Below are 18,148 nucleotides of genomic sequence, written 5' to 3' on the forward strand. Positions count from 1 at the left end.
ATAAAAAAGCCCCGACGATCGGCAGCTCGCGGAGACGCTCGCTCTCACCTCGCTCAGCACACGCGCGCGCGTCTCTGCAAAAAGCTCTGAGGAGGCGTTGATCCTCACCACGCGCTGGAAAGGATCATCTGAGATCTCCATTCGTCGCGCGCTGGAGCCAGCCGAAGGAAGAGCCACGAGCCAAGCGCGATGGCGAGGCTCGAGCGCGGAGGGGATGGAGAGCGTGCCAGTTTTCCGCGCGCTCGCTTTTGCATTAGCGCGAATGTGAGCGCGAGGCAGCGGACGGCGTGATGCAGCAGAGCCCGAGCGCCCAGCTCGCGGTCGTTGGGCTCAACGGCAGCTTCGCGCTGAACAGGACTTTCAACCAGCTTAACCAGTCGTGGGGTGACCTCGCTGACCTGGACAGGAGCAGCTTCGTGGCGGACGGTTCTGCCGTGCTGCGGATCCTCATCTCCGTGGTGTACTCGGTGGTGTGCGCGCTCGGCTTGGTGGGCAATGTGCTCGTGCTCTACCTGATGAAGTCGCGGCGCGCGTGGAAAAAGTCCTCCATCAACTTGTTCGTGACCAGCCTGGCCGTGACGGACTTCCAGTTCGTGCTGACCCTTCCGTTCTGGGCCGTGGAGAACGCGCTGGACTTCGCGTGGCCCTTCGGTAAGGCCATGTGCAAGATCGTGTCCTACGTGACGGCGGCCAACATGTACGCGAGCGTCTTCTTCCTCACGGCCATGAGCGTGGCGCGCTACCGCTCCGTGGCCTCGGCGCTGGAGAGCCGGCGGCGGCGAGCGCGCGTCCGCGTGCCGGCGCGCTGCCTGAGCGCCGCCGTGTGGGCGAGCGCGGGCGCGGCCGCCCTGCCCCACGCGATCTTCTCCACCACGGCGGCCGTGAGCGGGGACGAGCTGTGCCTGCTGCGTTTTCCGGACCGCAGCGGCGACGCGCAGTTCTGGCTCGGCCTCTATCACGCGCAGAAGGTGCTGCTGGGCTTCCTCATCCCCTTCGGCATCATCTCCGTCTGCTACCTGCTGCTGCTGCGCTTCATCACCAGCAAGCACGCCAACAGCTCCGGCGCCAAGAGACGCTCCAAGGTCACCAAGTCGGTGACCATCGTGGTCCTGTCCTTCTTTTTGTGCTGGCTGCCCAACCAGGCGCTGACCACCTGGGGCATCCTCATCAAGCTGAACGCAGTGCACTTCAGCTACGAGTACTACACCACGCAGGTGTACGTGTTCCCCGTCACCGTGTGCCTCGCGCACTCCAACAGCTGCCTCAACCCCATCCTGTACTGCCTCATGAGGAGGGAGTTCCGGAAGGCCTTGAAGAGGCTCTTCTGGCAGATCGCCTCGCCCACGGTGACCACCATGCGCCCCTTCACGGCGTCCACGAAGCCCGAGCAGGAAGAGCAGGGAGGCGCGCAGGCCGTGCCGTGCGCGCCTGAGCCCAGCCTCATCTTCTACCCGCCTGGAGTGGTCATTTATAACGGGAAGAATGACCTTCTACCCAACAGCACATAGACACTGTTAACAGCAAAGGTTCCCAAATGGGCCTAGGCTGGACACAGGACCTTTTAATGCTATAGGACCATTATGAGAGGGTTCTTTTAACTTTAAAGGTTCTTCACACACATGCACGTCTCATCTGCAGGGAAGGTTCATCCACCGGGAGCGGTTCTTCTCTGAGGAGGCCTGTCTGAAGTGTTGCATCATCACCTAATTGCAGTTTTTTGAGCTCGTCCACACTCCTGAACATGCTTTCACAGTCATGTTCATGTAATAGCAAACAAAATGTGACCTGGCTGCATTTTCATCAGCTGAGTTGAGGTCAGTGCATGTAAATAAAAGAAAGCAACACGTTGATTGTGCTAGAACGGTAGACGGTTAACTGACTTCACCACTTTAGACTTGTACTGAGTTGCCTATATAAATATAATGAAAAATTACAATACACACTTAATACACAATTATTTATATGGCAATTAATCATCAGCTAAAACTTCATGATTGTGACAGACCTGTCTATGGCACCATTCCAAAGAACTCCATTTGGCACCTTCATTTTAGGCACCATATGTGCTCTGGGGCCCTAGGATGGGTGGATTTATTACATTATTTATTTATTTATTTAAGCAGCTATCCAGTTACCTGTTTCACTGGACCTTTCAGCAGGCTGACGTAAAAGGGTCAACGTCTGGTCAAGAGCTGATTGATTGGCTGACTGTGCATCTGGAATTGAAGGCATCTACCTGCTGCTTTGTTATTTAGTACTTAAGCCTTTAATGAGTCTTAGGAGGCAGCAGGGGTTTGTAAAGCTGAAAAGAAGGCTGCCCACTCAGTCAATAATCAGAGCCAGGAAGGCATGCCCTAATCCAGAGCCTGTATAAATTGCTACCTGCTGGCAGATTTTAAAGGCAGCATACAGTAGATTTTGTATTCCATGGCCAAGATGCCCCATCCTGGGTGTCTGATGAAATGGCAATCAGATGAAAATGGCAGTAAATGAAGGGACAGCAAGACACATGCTCTTAAATGCAATATTTTACCCGTAAATATAAGCTGTTTTAATGGTTTTATCCTAAGGGTTAAGAATATTAAGTAGTCACTGGACATTTGCAATCATCTCCAGTGAGCAAACTAAACTGTTTTAGAAAGACCTTCATGCAAAAAGGCTGAAGACCTGCGGGCAGGCAGAGCAAGCGTTTTATGCCATCATTTATTCAGATACGATTTCTTGCCTTCTTGCTTTTAAGTACAGCCCCATTTTTCTCTATTGGACAAACTGACTCTCGATTGTTTTATCACTACTGAACAGGGACACAAATGACTTGCTGCAATAAAGGACTACTGTCCTCACTAAACATTTAATCATCTATGGGTCTATGGATGAGACACACCCAGGAATGGCTATTCCTCTAAAAGTTAGCACACAATGGTCCTGATTGACCAATATCTACCTAAGTTTTTCCTTAAATTTCTTCTTCAAAAAGGTCCTGAGAAAGTCTACACTGGCATCATGACATGTTCTTAAATCGATCTCAGAATTGTTGGTGAATGAGATCCAGTGATTTTACAGCCTGGTTGAACTAGGATTGTTTTTTAAATGACTTTCAAAGTGGTTTCTGATGCAGACGGTCTCAGGTCCCATCAGTCTTTTGTATTTCTTTTGCTCTCTCTCTCTCTGTAATTCCACTGTTTACTGTACAGACCTTTATTTTATTTGAAGATCTTCTCAGTGATTGTAATTGCAGGGTGTAAATGTAGAGCATGAGCAATGGAATTTTCAGACAAGCCAAACAAATCAGCTCAAGGGATTCATTTATATTTCACTGACTGCACATCACAAATGTACAGCGTGTTATTTGTAACAACTTGTCAGCATGTGGGCGTAATCAATGTGCTTTATTATGAACCAGACCTGGAGAACAATGCTTGCATTAAGATAGCTGTATGTCAGAATCACACAAACACTTGTGTCATGAAAAAAGAACCTTCAAACCCTCAAATACTGAAATAAAGCAAGTGTGTTTAAAGGATTCGCTTTTCTTATTCCACAGTTGCTGGCCTCCATTCATCTTAGCGTCCCAGTCGATTTACACTTCTGATCGATCTCAAAGATTTGGATTTGCATATGATCTTCTTCACATGGGAATCAACTCATACGGCAAGCCCAGTAGGGGCTAAACATGCATAATGACCTTTCTAGTTAATGAAATCCTTTTGCTTTCTCCGGCTCAGTAAATGCCAAGCCTGTTCTTTTATATATGGAAGCTGCGACCGGAGGAGTCCCAACCATGAACTTCTGAGAATGGCTGTTCAGTGCATGAAACAGGCCATTGGATAGGTAGATGGTGTGAAGACTGTGTGTTTATTTGGCAGGTTAATCCACGTGTCGTATGAAGACAGCGATGAAAAGGCAGCCGACAAGGGACATGGTTGAAGCGGAGAGGACCACCACTACTACACTGCCGGCCAGGTTGACCAGAGCACCAAGTCCGGCTCCCACTATGATCTGAGCTAGCTGCACCATGCAGGTGAGGGCAGCACAGTCCACTCCTGTGCCACGGCCCTGGACAGACGGGTCTTCTTTGCCCTGTTTCCTTTGATCCTGTAGCAGCAGAGCAAGATATAGGCATTTAGTCACACATTTATGCATAAATCATGTATTACTTTATTAATTACTCTTTTTTGAAATGCTTTTGTTATACTACTTGGTACAGACGCTCACTGGCTGTTTTATTAGAAACACCTAATTTAATGTCAAATCAAATAAAATCAAATCAAATCAGATTTATTGTCACATCACGAGAGTACAGGAGTACAGGTGAGTGAAAAACTTGGGTGCAAGTTCCCACTGAATGCAGCGACAGTAAATACAACATGGAGTACAACAAAAAAAAATAAAAAATTTGGATATATATATAAATATAGAAATATACAGTAAACCAACTTTAACAATATACACAGACATTATGTACAGAATTATATGCATAATCTTATTGTGTTAATCTTATTGTGATAATCTTATGTGTTAATGAATCGGCCTTAATGAAGCCTAAAGAGTTTCTGCATGATTACTTCTATTTTTTACATTAATCACATATATTCTGCATTAACATTTGCATAAACTAATTTGCAGTAGAGGTCACATTTACTTGTTTTCACTTAAATAATCTCAATCTGGGCAGGGTTCCCCAAACATTTGTATACAGCTGTATCTTTTAATGTCACCTTGCTGGTCTGCAGTTATACACTGTGGCCCATCTGTTGCTCTAAACAATGTGTTATCCTTCCTTCATCAGTGGTCACTTTCAGACCACAAAGCTGCTCTTGGCTGGACATTTGTAAGTGGAGGTCCACTCTTAACCTAGCAGTGACACTGACAAGTGTGAAAAAGCACCAGCAATAACCCAATGCCTGATACACTCTTACCAGCACCACACACACACTACCATGTCATGTCAGTGTCTCTGTTGCGCTGAGAATGGTCCACTTTCCAAATAATATCCGGTTAACAGCAACCCTGTTGTTTGGAACTGACCGATGATGAATGGGGTAGAAGATGGCTAGTAAATTGCACATGACACAGAGGGGCTTCAGACTGTACACCTCTATAGCGGACCTTTAATGTAGATGGACCTCAAACAGTAGCCAGTGAGTGGAAACACAAGGGAGGAGTTTCTAGTAAAGTTAGCAGAGTTTTATATAACATGTTACATTCAATTTGCCTTCGAAATGAAATGAAATGAACATGTGATCATTAAATTGAAGGATTTCAAGAAGCATTACAAATAATACTTCAAATAAAAAAGATAAAAATAATGCAAGCAGGATGCCCTGCACAGATGTGCTTAAGCAACTCGGAGTTGGCTGCATAACCATCCTTTCAGAGAGATGATTTTGAAGCTATTTAACTTAATACACATTTGCTGTGGGCAGCAGCTGCTGACTGAGAAGAGGATGAAGTATTTCGTCCTGTGCAACTTCAAAATCATAGACAGCTGCCACTTCAACAACAGGTCATATCTTTTTAAACGTTTTGCTTTTTAAGCTCTTTTTTATTTGGAAAAAAAATTATATATATATATATCGCTGCTGTTGGAACAAAAACTCATATCTCCAAAATGGTAACTTTACAGGAGAAGGAAAAAACATACTTTACTTTTAATGTAAGTCAATGGAACCAGACGGTTTTCCATGTAATTTTGGGACACTTCTTTTGCTCCATTCATCATAAACTTTAAACACAATGTAACGGCCAATAGGCACTTTCAAAATATGCCAAAAACTAAAAACCTGCAAAAATAGAGATACAAGGTTTTGTTCCAACAGCAGCAATATACACTATATTGCCAAAAGTATTCGCTCCTATGCCTTCACACGCATATGAACTTGAGTGACATCCCATTCTTAATCCATATCGTTTAATATGATGTTGGCCCACCCTTTGCAGCTATAATAGCTTCAACTCTTCTGGGAAGACTTTCCACAAGGTTTAGGAGTGTGTTTTTGGGAATTTTTGACCGTTCTTCCAGAAGCGCATTTGTGAGGTCAGACACTGATATTGGACGAGAAGGCCTGACTCACAGTCTCCACTCTAATTCATCCCAAAGGTGTTCTATCGGGTTGAGGTCAGGACTCTGTGCAGGCCAGTCAAGTTCTTCCACACCAAACTCGCTCATCCATGTCTTTATGGACCTGCTTTGTGCACTGGTGTGCAGTCTTGTTGGAACAGGAAGGGGCCGCCCCCAAACTGTTCCCACAAAGTTGGGAGTGTGAAATTGTCCAAAATCTCTTGGTGCTGAGGCATTAAGAGATCCTTTCACTGGAACTAAGGGGCCGAGCCCAACTCCTGAAAAACAACCCCACACCATAATCCCCCCTCCACCAAACATTACACTTGGCACAATGCAGTCAGACAATTACCGTTCTCCTGACAACCACCAAACCCAGACTCGTCCATCGGATTGCCAGACAGAGAAGCGTGATTCCTCACTCCACAGAACACGTCTCCACTGCTCTAGAGTTCAGTGACAGCTCTTAACACCACTGCATTCTACGCTTTGCATTGCGCTTGGTGATGTAAGGCTTGGATGCAGCTGCTCGGCCATGGAAACCCATTCCATGAAGCTCTCTACGCTGTTCGTGATCACTCCAGAGAACACGTTCTTGAGCTCATCTGAAGGCCACGTAAGGTTTGGAGGTCTGTAGCGATTGACTCTGAAGAAAGCTGGTGATCTCTGCACACTATGCGCCTCAGCATCCACTGACCCCACTCTGTCATGTTACATGCCCTACCACTTTGTGGCTGAGTTGCTGTCACTGTGCTGTTGTTATAATACCGCTGCCAGTTGACTGTGGAATATTTAGTAGTGAGGAAATTTCACGACTGGACTTGTTGCTCAGGTGGCGTCCGATCACGGTACCACGCTGGAATTCACTGAGCTCCTGAGAGCGACCCATTCTTTCATTAATGTTTATAGAAGCAGTCTGCAGGCCTAGGGGCTCGGCTTTACACACCTGTGGAAGCACCTGTGGAAGTGATCGGAACACCTGAATTCAATGATTTGGATGGGTGACTGAATACCTTTGGCAATGTAGTGAATATATTTAGTGTTGCTGTTCCAGCACAAACTTGATGGAAAAAAAAAAAACAAATTTGATGTTTGTTTTTTTCGTGTTGCTCAGTTTGAATCAGCACCTCAGGTGTTAATCAGTCCTGAAGTCTGATGGATTTGCACACTGATCCTTCATTCACAGTCTTTCCAATTAATCCTGTAATAAGTGCCCCCACTGGCAAGAGGAAATCATTAAGCATAAGCAGAGAAGGCGTCTGTGATGAATAGAATTATTTTATTAAATCAGAATAGGCGTCTTAGTTTTTACGTGCTTTGTTTGATTTGACAAGGAGTTTATAAATATGTAGTAAAGCTGAGGGAAGGAAGTCTTAGCAGAACTAATATCAACAGTATAATTGGTTGATCTCTCCCAGCTCACTTTGAACGGTGCTTCACTGTGCACTCTATCAGCACTCACCTAACAGTTCAAGGTACCAGTAAATGAATACTGATTGTTACATTTCATCATGGGTAGACTAAGAAAAACTGTTTAAAGAATGAAGGGACAGAAAACTGTTCACACTGAAGTGGAAGAGCATGTGGTGGTTTATCTTTAATTGCAGTTTAATACATTAAACCATGCATTTCTCTCGTTAATTGGCCAGGTCCAAAGTGTTACTACAGCCTTCTATAATAAGTGTAGCTCAGCCAGTTTGAACTTTAGTCCTTGTAGTTAGTGAATAATAGGCCTTAGTATGCAATAAGCATGGAATTTTAAAGGGTTAACATTCACAGTGGTTTAAATGAACATAGATGGGTTTATTAACGCAAGTAGTTACGTAGTACAACTGAGTGGAAGACACTGTAAATAAGACAAATATCACATGGAAAACACTACCTGAAACAACTACCAGAAGATTATCCTGTAGATAAAATATTATATTACGCAACACACGTTGCCAAGGAAACATAACACTAACACTCAGCAGGACGTCTGTTTACAGAGATGGTCCTGTCCTTAAATAAGAAGAACCAATTGGATTGCTGGTAGAGCCCCAAGTGAGAAGTTACCCTCACTGTGGAGATAAGTGCATGCACAGTAGCCCGAGCAGGACAAAGAAATCCATTTTTATGTTATATGAACCAAACAGTGCTGTTTATGCTGTTTTTGGTCAGATTTTACTAATGGTGTAATATATGTTTTTGAGACATTAGTTTGGTGTTTATAGGTCTCGTTCCATAAAAATAAATAGGGGCCTTGTATGACTGGAAATAACTGCTCAGGGGCACTGCCAAGATAGCCATAGAGTGGACAGACTTGGCAGAGATTGGGCAGCTTTACTTGTTAAATATGCTAGAACAATGTCTCTGACAAACTAACATGTTGGCACGTCATCCACTGAAGGGAAAACAGACCTCTAAAGGATCATGAACCTCCATCAGCATCCAGTACAGATACAGCTGATTTTGAATAAAATATGCTTTGAAATATATTCTTCTGCATTATGCTATTTCTTGTGCAACACCAGTGCTGGTACCTAAAAAAGCCATGGCTCTAGTCATTTCAGCTGTACTTTGTTTCTTTCTACTTAGCCACATTTCTTGCTTCTCCATGGATATCCACTCATGAACTCAACTGAAGACCATTCACACAGTGTCCTTTCACCTGCGTATATATACTACTGGCTGAAAGGCTCCACAAATCAGTTTACAAATGGGCCACTACTGGATTTGATTCCACACTGGTTCTCTGCCAGTATATGTGTCTTTAGTGATGAGAGATTTCACTAATGGTGCTTCTAATGCCAATAATTATATATGATTGTCTTTTTGTCACTTGCAGTGAGCATAACTGTTTAAAAGTGAGCCGAAGCTGTCTCGGTGTTTGAGGGTGCTTCTGACAGATGGCTATTACTGATGAAAGAAGTGCCTCGCACATCAGCAGCCTTACTGCACTATCAGAGCTAGACGTTCCAGTGCCCACTAGAGGTCAAGGTTTCACACTATTACAAAGCCGATGTTCTCTTCCACATTATTTCATTCTGCACTGGGAAGACCTCAGGGACTGATTACTTTTAATTATACTGTATCCTATAAAATTCTTTGAGAAATATTATGAGCAAAATGGGTCAAACCCCGTCCCTGACATACTTATCAGAGCACAGTAAGAAACTCATTTGCCTCGTAAAAGAGGCAAATGAACAATACACTCCCAGAACAATACACTCTTTTATCCTGGAGTGAATAAAACTGCACAGATAAAGCTCTTTGTTCTGAGCACACACAGATACTGACCTCTTCCTGCTTGTGGTATTCTGAGATGAGGTTGAATGGGATGGTGTATAGGGTGCTGGACATCACGCCAAAGACGCTACACAGGGAAAGGGTGGAGATGATGTTGGGATACAGGCCGATCAGACTGGTGCCCAGTCCAAACACAAAGTAGCCCATAAAGTAGAGCCCCTTGAGGCCAATGTAGGGTAACATCAGTCTCTGCACATCTGTATGCACATGAAACACATTGTGTAATAATGATGTATTATTATCTATAAAGGTAAATAAGATGCATAACACACCTCTGAGGATGGGTTTTGTAGTCAGAAAATGCATGTCCGAAGAAAGATTCCACATTTTTGTCTGTATGTTTACAAAACTGACCCCTATCACATCTTGTGGTAAACAAAAATATTCCAAAGTCAATGCATTCGGTCAATACTTTTACAAAATGCAATACTTTGCAAAATTAAGAGACAAATCAGTTCTTTAAGAACAAGTTATTCATTTTTCAGCTTCATAAATAAAAGCAGACTATGTATTTTTAACATAAAATTACACAGACGCCTCAAGAACTAGATATGATATTACATTTTTCAGTATTAATGTGGCCACTCTTTGCTTTTATTGCAGCCTCTTTTCTTTTTAAGAGACTTGCTTTCAGCTTTTCTGAAAGAAGAACACTGCAGGGATATTTTCCCATGCTTCCAAAGTTCAGTCATAGAAGCTGGTTGCATTTTCTGCTTCTCATGATAAAAATAATCCCAAACATATTGTGTGATGTTGAGGTCTGGACTCTGGGGTGGACAGGCCATTGTTCTGAGAACACTGTCAGCTTCCACGTTTGACTTGAAAATGATCTTTTTTGTCTGTTTCACATACTGACATCTTCCTACTACACCATTCTACACCTGCTCCAAGCCAGCTAACAGTCTTATGCATTGAATTAACACCATAAAGTTTCATAAAAAATTAGGATATTATTATTACTGTGCACTATTTCAACATCATTGCAGCATTATATGAACTTCAACATTGTATCAGCCACTCAATTGTAGGCTTGTACTGCCAAATTCACTTTTTATTGTTTGTCCACAATCATGTTAGAATAAAAAGAGTTTTATTTTAAGGATGTACTCAAATCAAAAGTAGTTGCACACAGTCATGAGAAAATATGCATTAAAATATGTGCTGCCGTGTGCCTCCCTGTAAAGCCCTACATAATCATTTAAAAGTTATAGGTGTTGGGTCGTATTTCGCAGGAGTTTTGGGACCATGTCATATGCCTTAACGTTTGAACGTCATACACAGAGACTCAAGAAGAAGGTCTGGCTCGATGTTTAGGTCACAAATGCAAAATCTACCTGATACTGATGAAGAGATGATGACAACAAAAGATAATTCACTCACATCCTTGGAAGGAATGTCGTTTTCACTGAGGTCTTTATAAATACTCTGTCAGCTTGCCAGCAGTCCTTAGATTCATCCACTCGTTGTTGAAGGGGTCTGACGCACGACCAGTGTTACAAAATGTTCTTCCGCTCATTGCATGCAATTACACATTTCCACCAGAGAGGTCTCTAAATCCCCAAAACTTGCATAGCAGAGCTTTAAGAAGCATGCCCTGGAGGTCTGCTTTTTATGCATGATTTTGATCATTCCATAGAGCATCGTTTTTCAACTCCACCCCCGAGGTCCCATTGCCCTGAGCAATTTCGGGTTGTTCCTGCTCTAAGACACCTGGTCCAGCTCATCAGCTAATTATCACACCCTTCATCAGTTTGATTAGAGCAGGGAATATGTGCCACTCTGTAGGGCAGTGGGTCCCCAGGACTGAAGCTGAAAGCTTCTTCATTACGAACACTATACCACTACTAGTAACACTTGTGTTATATTTTTGAAATGGCTGATTTTTGTATTTATTTATTTATTTATTTATTTATTTAATGACCTTGTAATTCAAATTAGACAGTCATAATTTGTAGAGAACATAATTGTAGAACAACACATGCATACATGGAGAGTCATCTGAGATTTGTTGGAGAACTTATTTGTTAACCACAGAGTGCAATGGGGTGATTCATTTGTACTCATAGACAAAAAATGGCCTAGATCCAAGGCCTCACTGAGATGCCAACCGTGAACTACAACATGGCAAAACCTCCTCTAAGGTCTATGGATCAGGGTTACAGAGACAGGTTAAGGTTATCCTTGAACTGAATTAAAGGGTCAGTATAGATTCTCTATTGATAGGCCTGTAGATGGAAACCTTGCTCTTTAGTAATAAATAATAATAGTGCGGGTCTCCTCATTTTGATTGTCTCATATTTATAATAGCCAGCTTTTCATTTTCTTTTCACTACAGGGGTATTCTCTAACTGTGTTCGTTCATACCTATTACGAACTCATTATGAAAGAGGATTTCTAATAAGGTAGGAGGATAATGCGCACAAGTCACGCTGCAGTAATACTCACAGGAATAGAGAGCAGAGGACACAGCATTGATGCAGAGCCCCCAGCAGCCCACCTCTACCCCCCTCTCATATGTGGCATAAGCAGTGGTGTTATGAGGAGCATATGGGTTCCCCTTATACACAATCTGGAGGAAGCAACCATAAATAAACCAAGCTGAAACAAGCCATCAGAAATGCAGGAAACATATTTGTCATTTCATAAAGAACATACAAACAGCAAGTGACAGCAGGAGTGAAAGCTGGGTAAACAGGTATGACCCGATCAACAGGAGACCCAGCAATGATAACGCAATCAGACAGTTTACTCACCGCCGAAGCGTATAGTTCTGTGATTCGATCCCTGCAAGGTGAAAGAGGACTGCTGGGCTAGGCATCTGATAATAGCTTACCCATCACCCACTCTGCTGAGAGCAGCATGGGTTGTTTTCGTGTCTCTGATGCACCACTGAGAGCTTTTAAGCTGAAATCCTTGCTCCTCACCAACAAACTGCGGTCATATTCTCATGGGCTACAGCAAAACAGCACACAGAGCGTCTCAAACTCTTGAGAAACAGGATGTTTTGGATGGAAGCCCTTCATCATCTGTGTGAGCAAAGTGCCTCTGAAGTGGTAGGAGGTGAATCAGTCGATGTTCAGATTTTGAGACGCTTAAAACAGAACGTGTTCATTGCAATGTTCCAATATGTAGATGAACGTCCTCTTTCTGCAGTTTCTTAACTTCACTGCTGCCATAGTAACAAACCACAATATTAACAGTAGTGTCCATTTAATGTTCATGGCCATTAAGGTGTCTATAGTTGGTACAAATGAAAAGCATCCTTAAAAATTCAAAGGTGCACAACAACACAATCCACAAATCTTTTTCCATTGAAGAGTTGATCACATCTCAGGAGTGATGGATGATGAAAAATGTTTGATAAGATATGGCCTGCATGTTTAGTGGCCTTGTTAAAGAAATTGACAGAATTGAATTTCAATTGGTTACATGCCAATATATCATAAATATTCATTGCCAAACATCCATCCATCCATTTTCTGAGCCGCTTCTCTGTTAGGGTCGCGGGGGGGATGCTGGAGCCTATCCCAGCGGTTATCGGGTGGAAGGCAGGATACACCCTGGACAGTTCGCCAGTCAATCACAGGGCAAACAGACAGACACAGACAGTCACTCACACACTCACACCTAGGGGTAATGTATTGGCCAATTGGCCTGACTGCATGTCTTTGGACTGTGGGAGGAAACCGGAGAACCCGGAGGAAACCCACGCAGACACGGGGAGAACATGCACAGAGAGGACCCCAGTCTCCCGGCCGGGGAATCGAACCCAGGCCCTCCTCGCTGTGAGGCGACAGCACTACCCACTGCGCCACCGTGCCGCCCCCTCAGTGCATATATTGGAAACTAAAGGGAAAGGAAGCTCATCTCCTTGGATTGAATTTTGTTCTAAAAATCTGAATATCAGCTGGTTCTCCTCCTACATCTTCAGAAGCCCTTTTGCTTACAAGTTTTCCAAACATTCTGTTTCTTAGACACTTTGTGTACTATACCATGCTTTTCCCCACATGTATGCATCTACATTTATAACCAAGTCCACCACAGTAACCCCTAGCCACACACCATCCTTTTAAGCTATGCGCTGGTCATAAAGAGGCAACAGTGATCATTTTGGTCTGTCTGCAGAGCAGATGAGATCAGTTTCTTCATATCCAGTCCCCACTACATAGTTTATGATTGTCTGTGTTTAAGATCTGGAGTTACTGATGACCCCTCCACTGATGGGCACTGGTGGACAAACTATTAACCATCTCAAGGATTCATCGCTTTATTGAATTCATCAACATGCTACTTTCATCACTCTACCATCTGCCTAAGCTTAACATCAATCAGGGCAGCAGTGCATAAAGCCTACAGTCATGGCCAAAAGTTTTGAGAATGATACAAATATTAATTTTTACAAAGTCTACTGCTTCAGTTTTTATAATGGCAATTTGCATATACTCCAGAATGTTATAAAGAGTGATCAGCTTAACAGCAATTAATTGCAAAGTCAATATTTGCCTAGAAAATGAACTTTATCCCCCAAAACACATTTCAACTTCCATTGCAGCCCTGCCTTAAAAGGACCAGCTAACATCGTTTCAGTGATTGCTCCATTAACACAGGTGTGGGTGTTGATGAGGACAGGGCTGGAGATCAATCTGTCATGATTAAGTAAGAATGACACCACTGGACACTTTAAAATGAGGCTGGTGCTTGGCATCATTGTTTCTCTTCTGTTAACCATGGTTATCTCTAAAGAAACACGTGCAGTCATCATTGCACTGCACAAAAATGGCCTAACAGGGAAGAGTATCGCAGCTAGAAAGATTGCACCTCAGTCAACAATCTATCGCATCATCAAGAACTTCAAGGAGAGGAGGTTCCATTATTGCCAAAAAGGCTCCAGGGCGCCCAAGAAAGACCAGCAAGCGCCAGGACCGTCTCTTAAGTGTTTCAGCTACGGGATCGGGCTACCAGCAGTGCAGAGCTTGCTCAGGAATGGCAGCAGGCAGGTGTGAGTGCATCTGCACGCACTGTGAGGCGGAGACTCTTGGAGCAAGGCCTGGTCTCAAGGAGGGCAGCAAAGAAGCCACTTCTCTCCAGAAAAAACATCAGGGACAGACTGATATTCTGCAAAAGGTAAAGGGAGTGGACTGCTGAGGACTGGGGTAAAGTCATTTTCTCTGATGAATCCCCTTTCCGATTGTTTGGGACATCTGGAAAACAGCTTGTTCGGAGAAGACGAGGTGAGCGCTACCACCAGTCTTGTCTCATGCCAACTGTAAAGCATCCTGAAACCATTCATGTGTGGGGTTGCTTCTCAGCCAAGGGAATCGGCTCTCTCGCAGTCTTGCCTAAAAACACAGCCATGAATAAAGAATGGTACCAGAATGTCCTCCGAGAGCAACTTCTCCCAACCGTCCAAGAGCAGTTTGATGATCAACAATGCCTTTTCCAGCATGATGGAGCACCTTGCCATAAAGCAAAGGTGATAACTAAATGGCTCAGGGAACAAAACATAGAGATTTTGGGTCCATGGCCTGGAAACTCCCCAGATCTTAGTCCCATTGAGAACTTGTGGTCAATCATCAAGAGACGGGTGGACAAACAAAAACCTACAAATTCTGACAAAATGCAAGCATTGATTGTGCAAGAATGGACTGCTATCAGTCAGGATTTGGTCCAGAAGTTGATTGAGAGCATGCCAGGGAGAATTGCAGAGGTCCTGAATAAGAAGGGTCAACACTGCAAATATTGACTTGCTGCATTAACTCATTCTAACTGTCAATAAAAGCTTTTGTTACTCATAATATGAGTGCAATTATATTTCTGTATGTGATAAAAACATCTGACAAACACACATAAAAACCAGAGGGCAGCAAATCATGTGAAAATATAATATTTGTGTCATTCTCAAAACTTTTGGCCATGACTGTACACTTAACAACAGCAGAGTAATTTGTTTTTCAACGCGCCTCAGCAACTTAATGATGTACCTTTACTGCTGACAAAATTATTCAGAATATAGATAATATTAATAGAATGAACATGCCATAATCCTTCAATTAAGTATTGGCATGTGTATGTAAAGAGCATCTAAGGGACTCATTCCACATCATATTGAGAAGAATCAGGTCTATTGAAATGTAAGTTGTGTCATGCAATGGTATATAAACTACACTTCTTATTTCCTTCTAATTTCACATGCGGAGTTTAAATTACTGTCAGCACGGTGCCTATGAGGATGGACGAACGTAAGCTCTTACTAACCTGCCCCATAAAGTCAGTGAAGAAGAGCATGTTGCAGAGGAAAGCAGTCCAGCCCAGCAGGTGGCTCACACACAGGCAACGGTAATGGGTGGGCATGTTAATCATGGCAGACAACAAGGATTTTAAAGTCATCCTCTTCTGTACCTGCAGTGAGCACACACACACACACACACACACACACACACACAGAGACAAAAGCAAAAAGAAAAACAAAAAGATTAAGATTTCTTAAGAAGATTACTCAAGAAGATTACTAACACATACACTGGCAAGGCCATGAGCAAAGGAACTCCAGTCAGAGAAGTAAATTAGGGATACACTATGATTGGAATCATAGTTATCAGCAGGCATTCATTCAAAAAGAAAACATTAGCCTTGGACATACAGTATGTTTAAATTTCAAACTGATATTAGACAAGGTATTAATTTTACTCCAGAAGAGCAGAACATTTAGGAGACACTGGGCTCCGGTGCTAAAACACTGGCATTTTATTCATTTTATTGCATTTGTAACAAAACACTCTACAAATAAGTGTTATGTTACATGCTAATTCTAATTTCTACATTTTAAATTGGCAGATATATACAAATATTGACTATCGGGCCAATTCTCTTATCTGTTGGTTTAGTGTAGTGGGTAACACCTCTGCCTTCTAAGCTGTAGACTGTATACCAATAACAGTCCTTGGGCAAGACTCCTAACACTACCTTCCTAACACTGTGTAAAAGGAACAAATTGTAAGTCGCTCTGGATAAGAGTGTCTACCAAATGCTGCAAATGTCAAATGTAAATGTCTGTGCATCCCCTAAAGTACATCTGTACTCTGAGTAAGGGTGGGCAAAAGAGAAGAACTGACTGATATCCGTTTAGATACGTATGCAGTTTATGCATATTGCCCACCCCGACCTCTGACGCCTTTGTGTCCAGCTGTGAAGTACAAAGCTACTCTAAAAACTCAAAAAAGAAAAGTATTATTTACTCTGCAATTTTACAAAACTCCACTCCAGCTTGAATGACCAATGTTCTGAAGTGACGGCACAGATGATACAGCTCGGCAGGCACGACTTTGTTTGCCTACAGATTACAGATAATTATTAAAGGTTCTGTGGAACCATTAAGAAACGAGGACATTTATTTAAACCAAAGAGCGCTGCAAACTGTGATGAATAAAGCTGAGGAAGCATCCGTTTTCAGTTCATTACCACGGATCTTCATGGCTTCTTTCAACCCCCTCGAATTTTTAAAGATTCAAATCCAATGAGGCAGAAATGATGGAGCCCTGTCTAAACCAATTATCTGGTCACACAAGCAAAGGAAGAGGCCTAAAAAGAAGAAGGCTTCATTATTTGGAGAGATAACTGAGAGAGAATACCATAGAATATTCTCAGACCTCTCTCATGAGGTATTGCCTAAGATCTGAGGTATTACTCATGCTCTCTATATCAAGGAATATGAAAATGCTCCTCTCTACCCAGGAATCTTAATGCGTGGCCGTGACTTACTAAGGCATGGGAACAAGATAGTTAAAGAGAAGCTCCACCTGTTTTTCAAAAGGTCCGCATTCAGAAATTGTAAGCACATGTTGATTACTGTGGGTTTTCGTTAACCTGTGAGAGCTAAGCAGCCACGTACAGATTACATCACAGGTGGCAATCCTTGGGGTCCAAGCAAAACATGTTTATAAAGCATAATATAGGCTTTTTAACTCTTTAGAATAGAATAGAATTTACAACCATTTGTCACTGTGTTTGCACACTGTGTAATTAGACCTCTGCATTTCACCCATCTGTGCAGTGAAACTCCCACATACATGCACACTAGTGAACACACACACACTAGGGGGCAGCGAGCACACTTGCCCAGAGCAGCGGGCAGCCCTATCCACGGTGCCTTTGGGGAGCAATTGGGGGTAAGGTGCCTTGCTCAAGGGCACTTCAGTCATGGACTCTCAGCCAAAGGGATCAAACCGGCGACCTTCCGGTCACAGGGCTATTTCCCTAACCTCCAGCACATGACTGCCCATAGTCATAGAACACAAATAATACGTTTTTAGATTATCCTTTTTTTATAGTAATTGCTGAGGGAGCTCCTCAAAAGATGACTGGCCTTTGATGTTCAATGTTTTTTTCCTGATGGGCCAAGCCTCTAAACCCTCTTTTAGCAGGTCAATTTCTTATTTTTCCCACTGCTCATGAACAGGTATTGCAGAAAAGTAACTGTGGCCTCAATAACCTCCAACCCTTTAAAAATCATAGAACCACCTCTAACACACACACAAGTGAGAACACTATGTTGCATGTGGAGTTAACCATTTGACAAATCTCAATATATTGTTATATCAATATATTGTTATATATATATATTATATAGCCAAATCTCTGGGCTATATAATGCTGTTATTTTTCTAGAACCACTTTTCACTGCTTCACAATAAGTGTCATCTAACTTGAATTTGCCCCATCATGCAGCAAGGAGCAAGGCCAGCGCTCAACTGATATGAATATACATTGCCTCATCTATGAAATATGACAGTCTTGGGACAA

General features: G+C 42.9%; 2 protein-coding genes across 2 annotated transcripts in view; one reads left to right on the plus strand and one right to left on the minus strand.

Moving 5' to 3' along the window:
• Positions 1-3,520, plus strand: rxfp3 (relaxin family peptide receptor 3). Its single transcript, XM_017713966.2, has one exon. It carries the CDS (start codon positions 291-293, stop codon positions 1,506-1,508), a length of 1,218 nt encoding a protein of 405 aa, XP_017569455.1. The 5' UTR covers positions 1-290; the 3' UTR covers positions 1,509-3,520.
• slc45a2 (solute carrier family 45 member 2) overlaps positions 3,289-18,148 on the minus strand; it is a 27,341-nt gene continuing 12,481 nt past the window's right edge. Inside the window, exons 4-7 of the mRNA XM_017713951.2 lie at positions 15,605-15,748; positions 11,795-11,918; positions 9,341-9,546; positions 3,289-4,095 (exon numbers count right to left, since the gene is read on the minus strand). Of these exons, the coding sequence (XP_017569440.1) occupies positions 3,868-4,095; positions 9,341-9,546; positions 11,795-11,918; positions 15,605-15,748 (702 nt within the window). The 3' untranslated portion in view covers positions 3,289-3,867. The remainder of the gene's footprint in view (positions 4,096-9,340; positions 9,547-11,794; positions 11,919-15,604; positions 15,749-18,148) is intronic.

Source organism: Pygocentrus nattereri, chromosome 16 (assembly GCF_015220715.1).
Source record: "Pygocentrus nattereri isolate fPygNat1 chromosome 16, fPygNat1.pri, whole genome shotgun sequence".
In the NCBI taxonomy this organism is placed as follows: Eukaryota; Metazoa; Chordata; class Actinopteri; order Characiformes; family Serrasalmidae; genus Pygocentrus; species Pygocentrus nattereri.

Bases quoted from the DNA above. Each gene is read 5' to 3' on its own strand.
- rxfp3 (XM_017713966.2), top strand. From the start codon at position 291: ATGCAGCAGAGCCCGAGCGCCCAGCTCGCGGTCGTTGGGCTCAACGGC.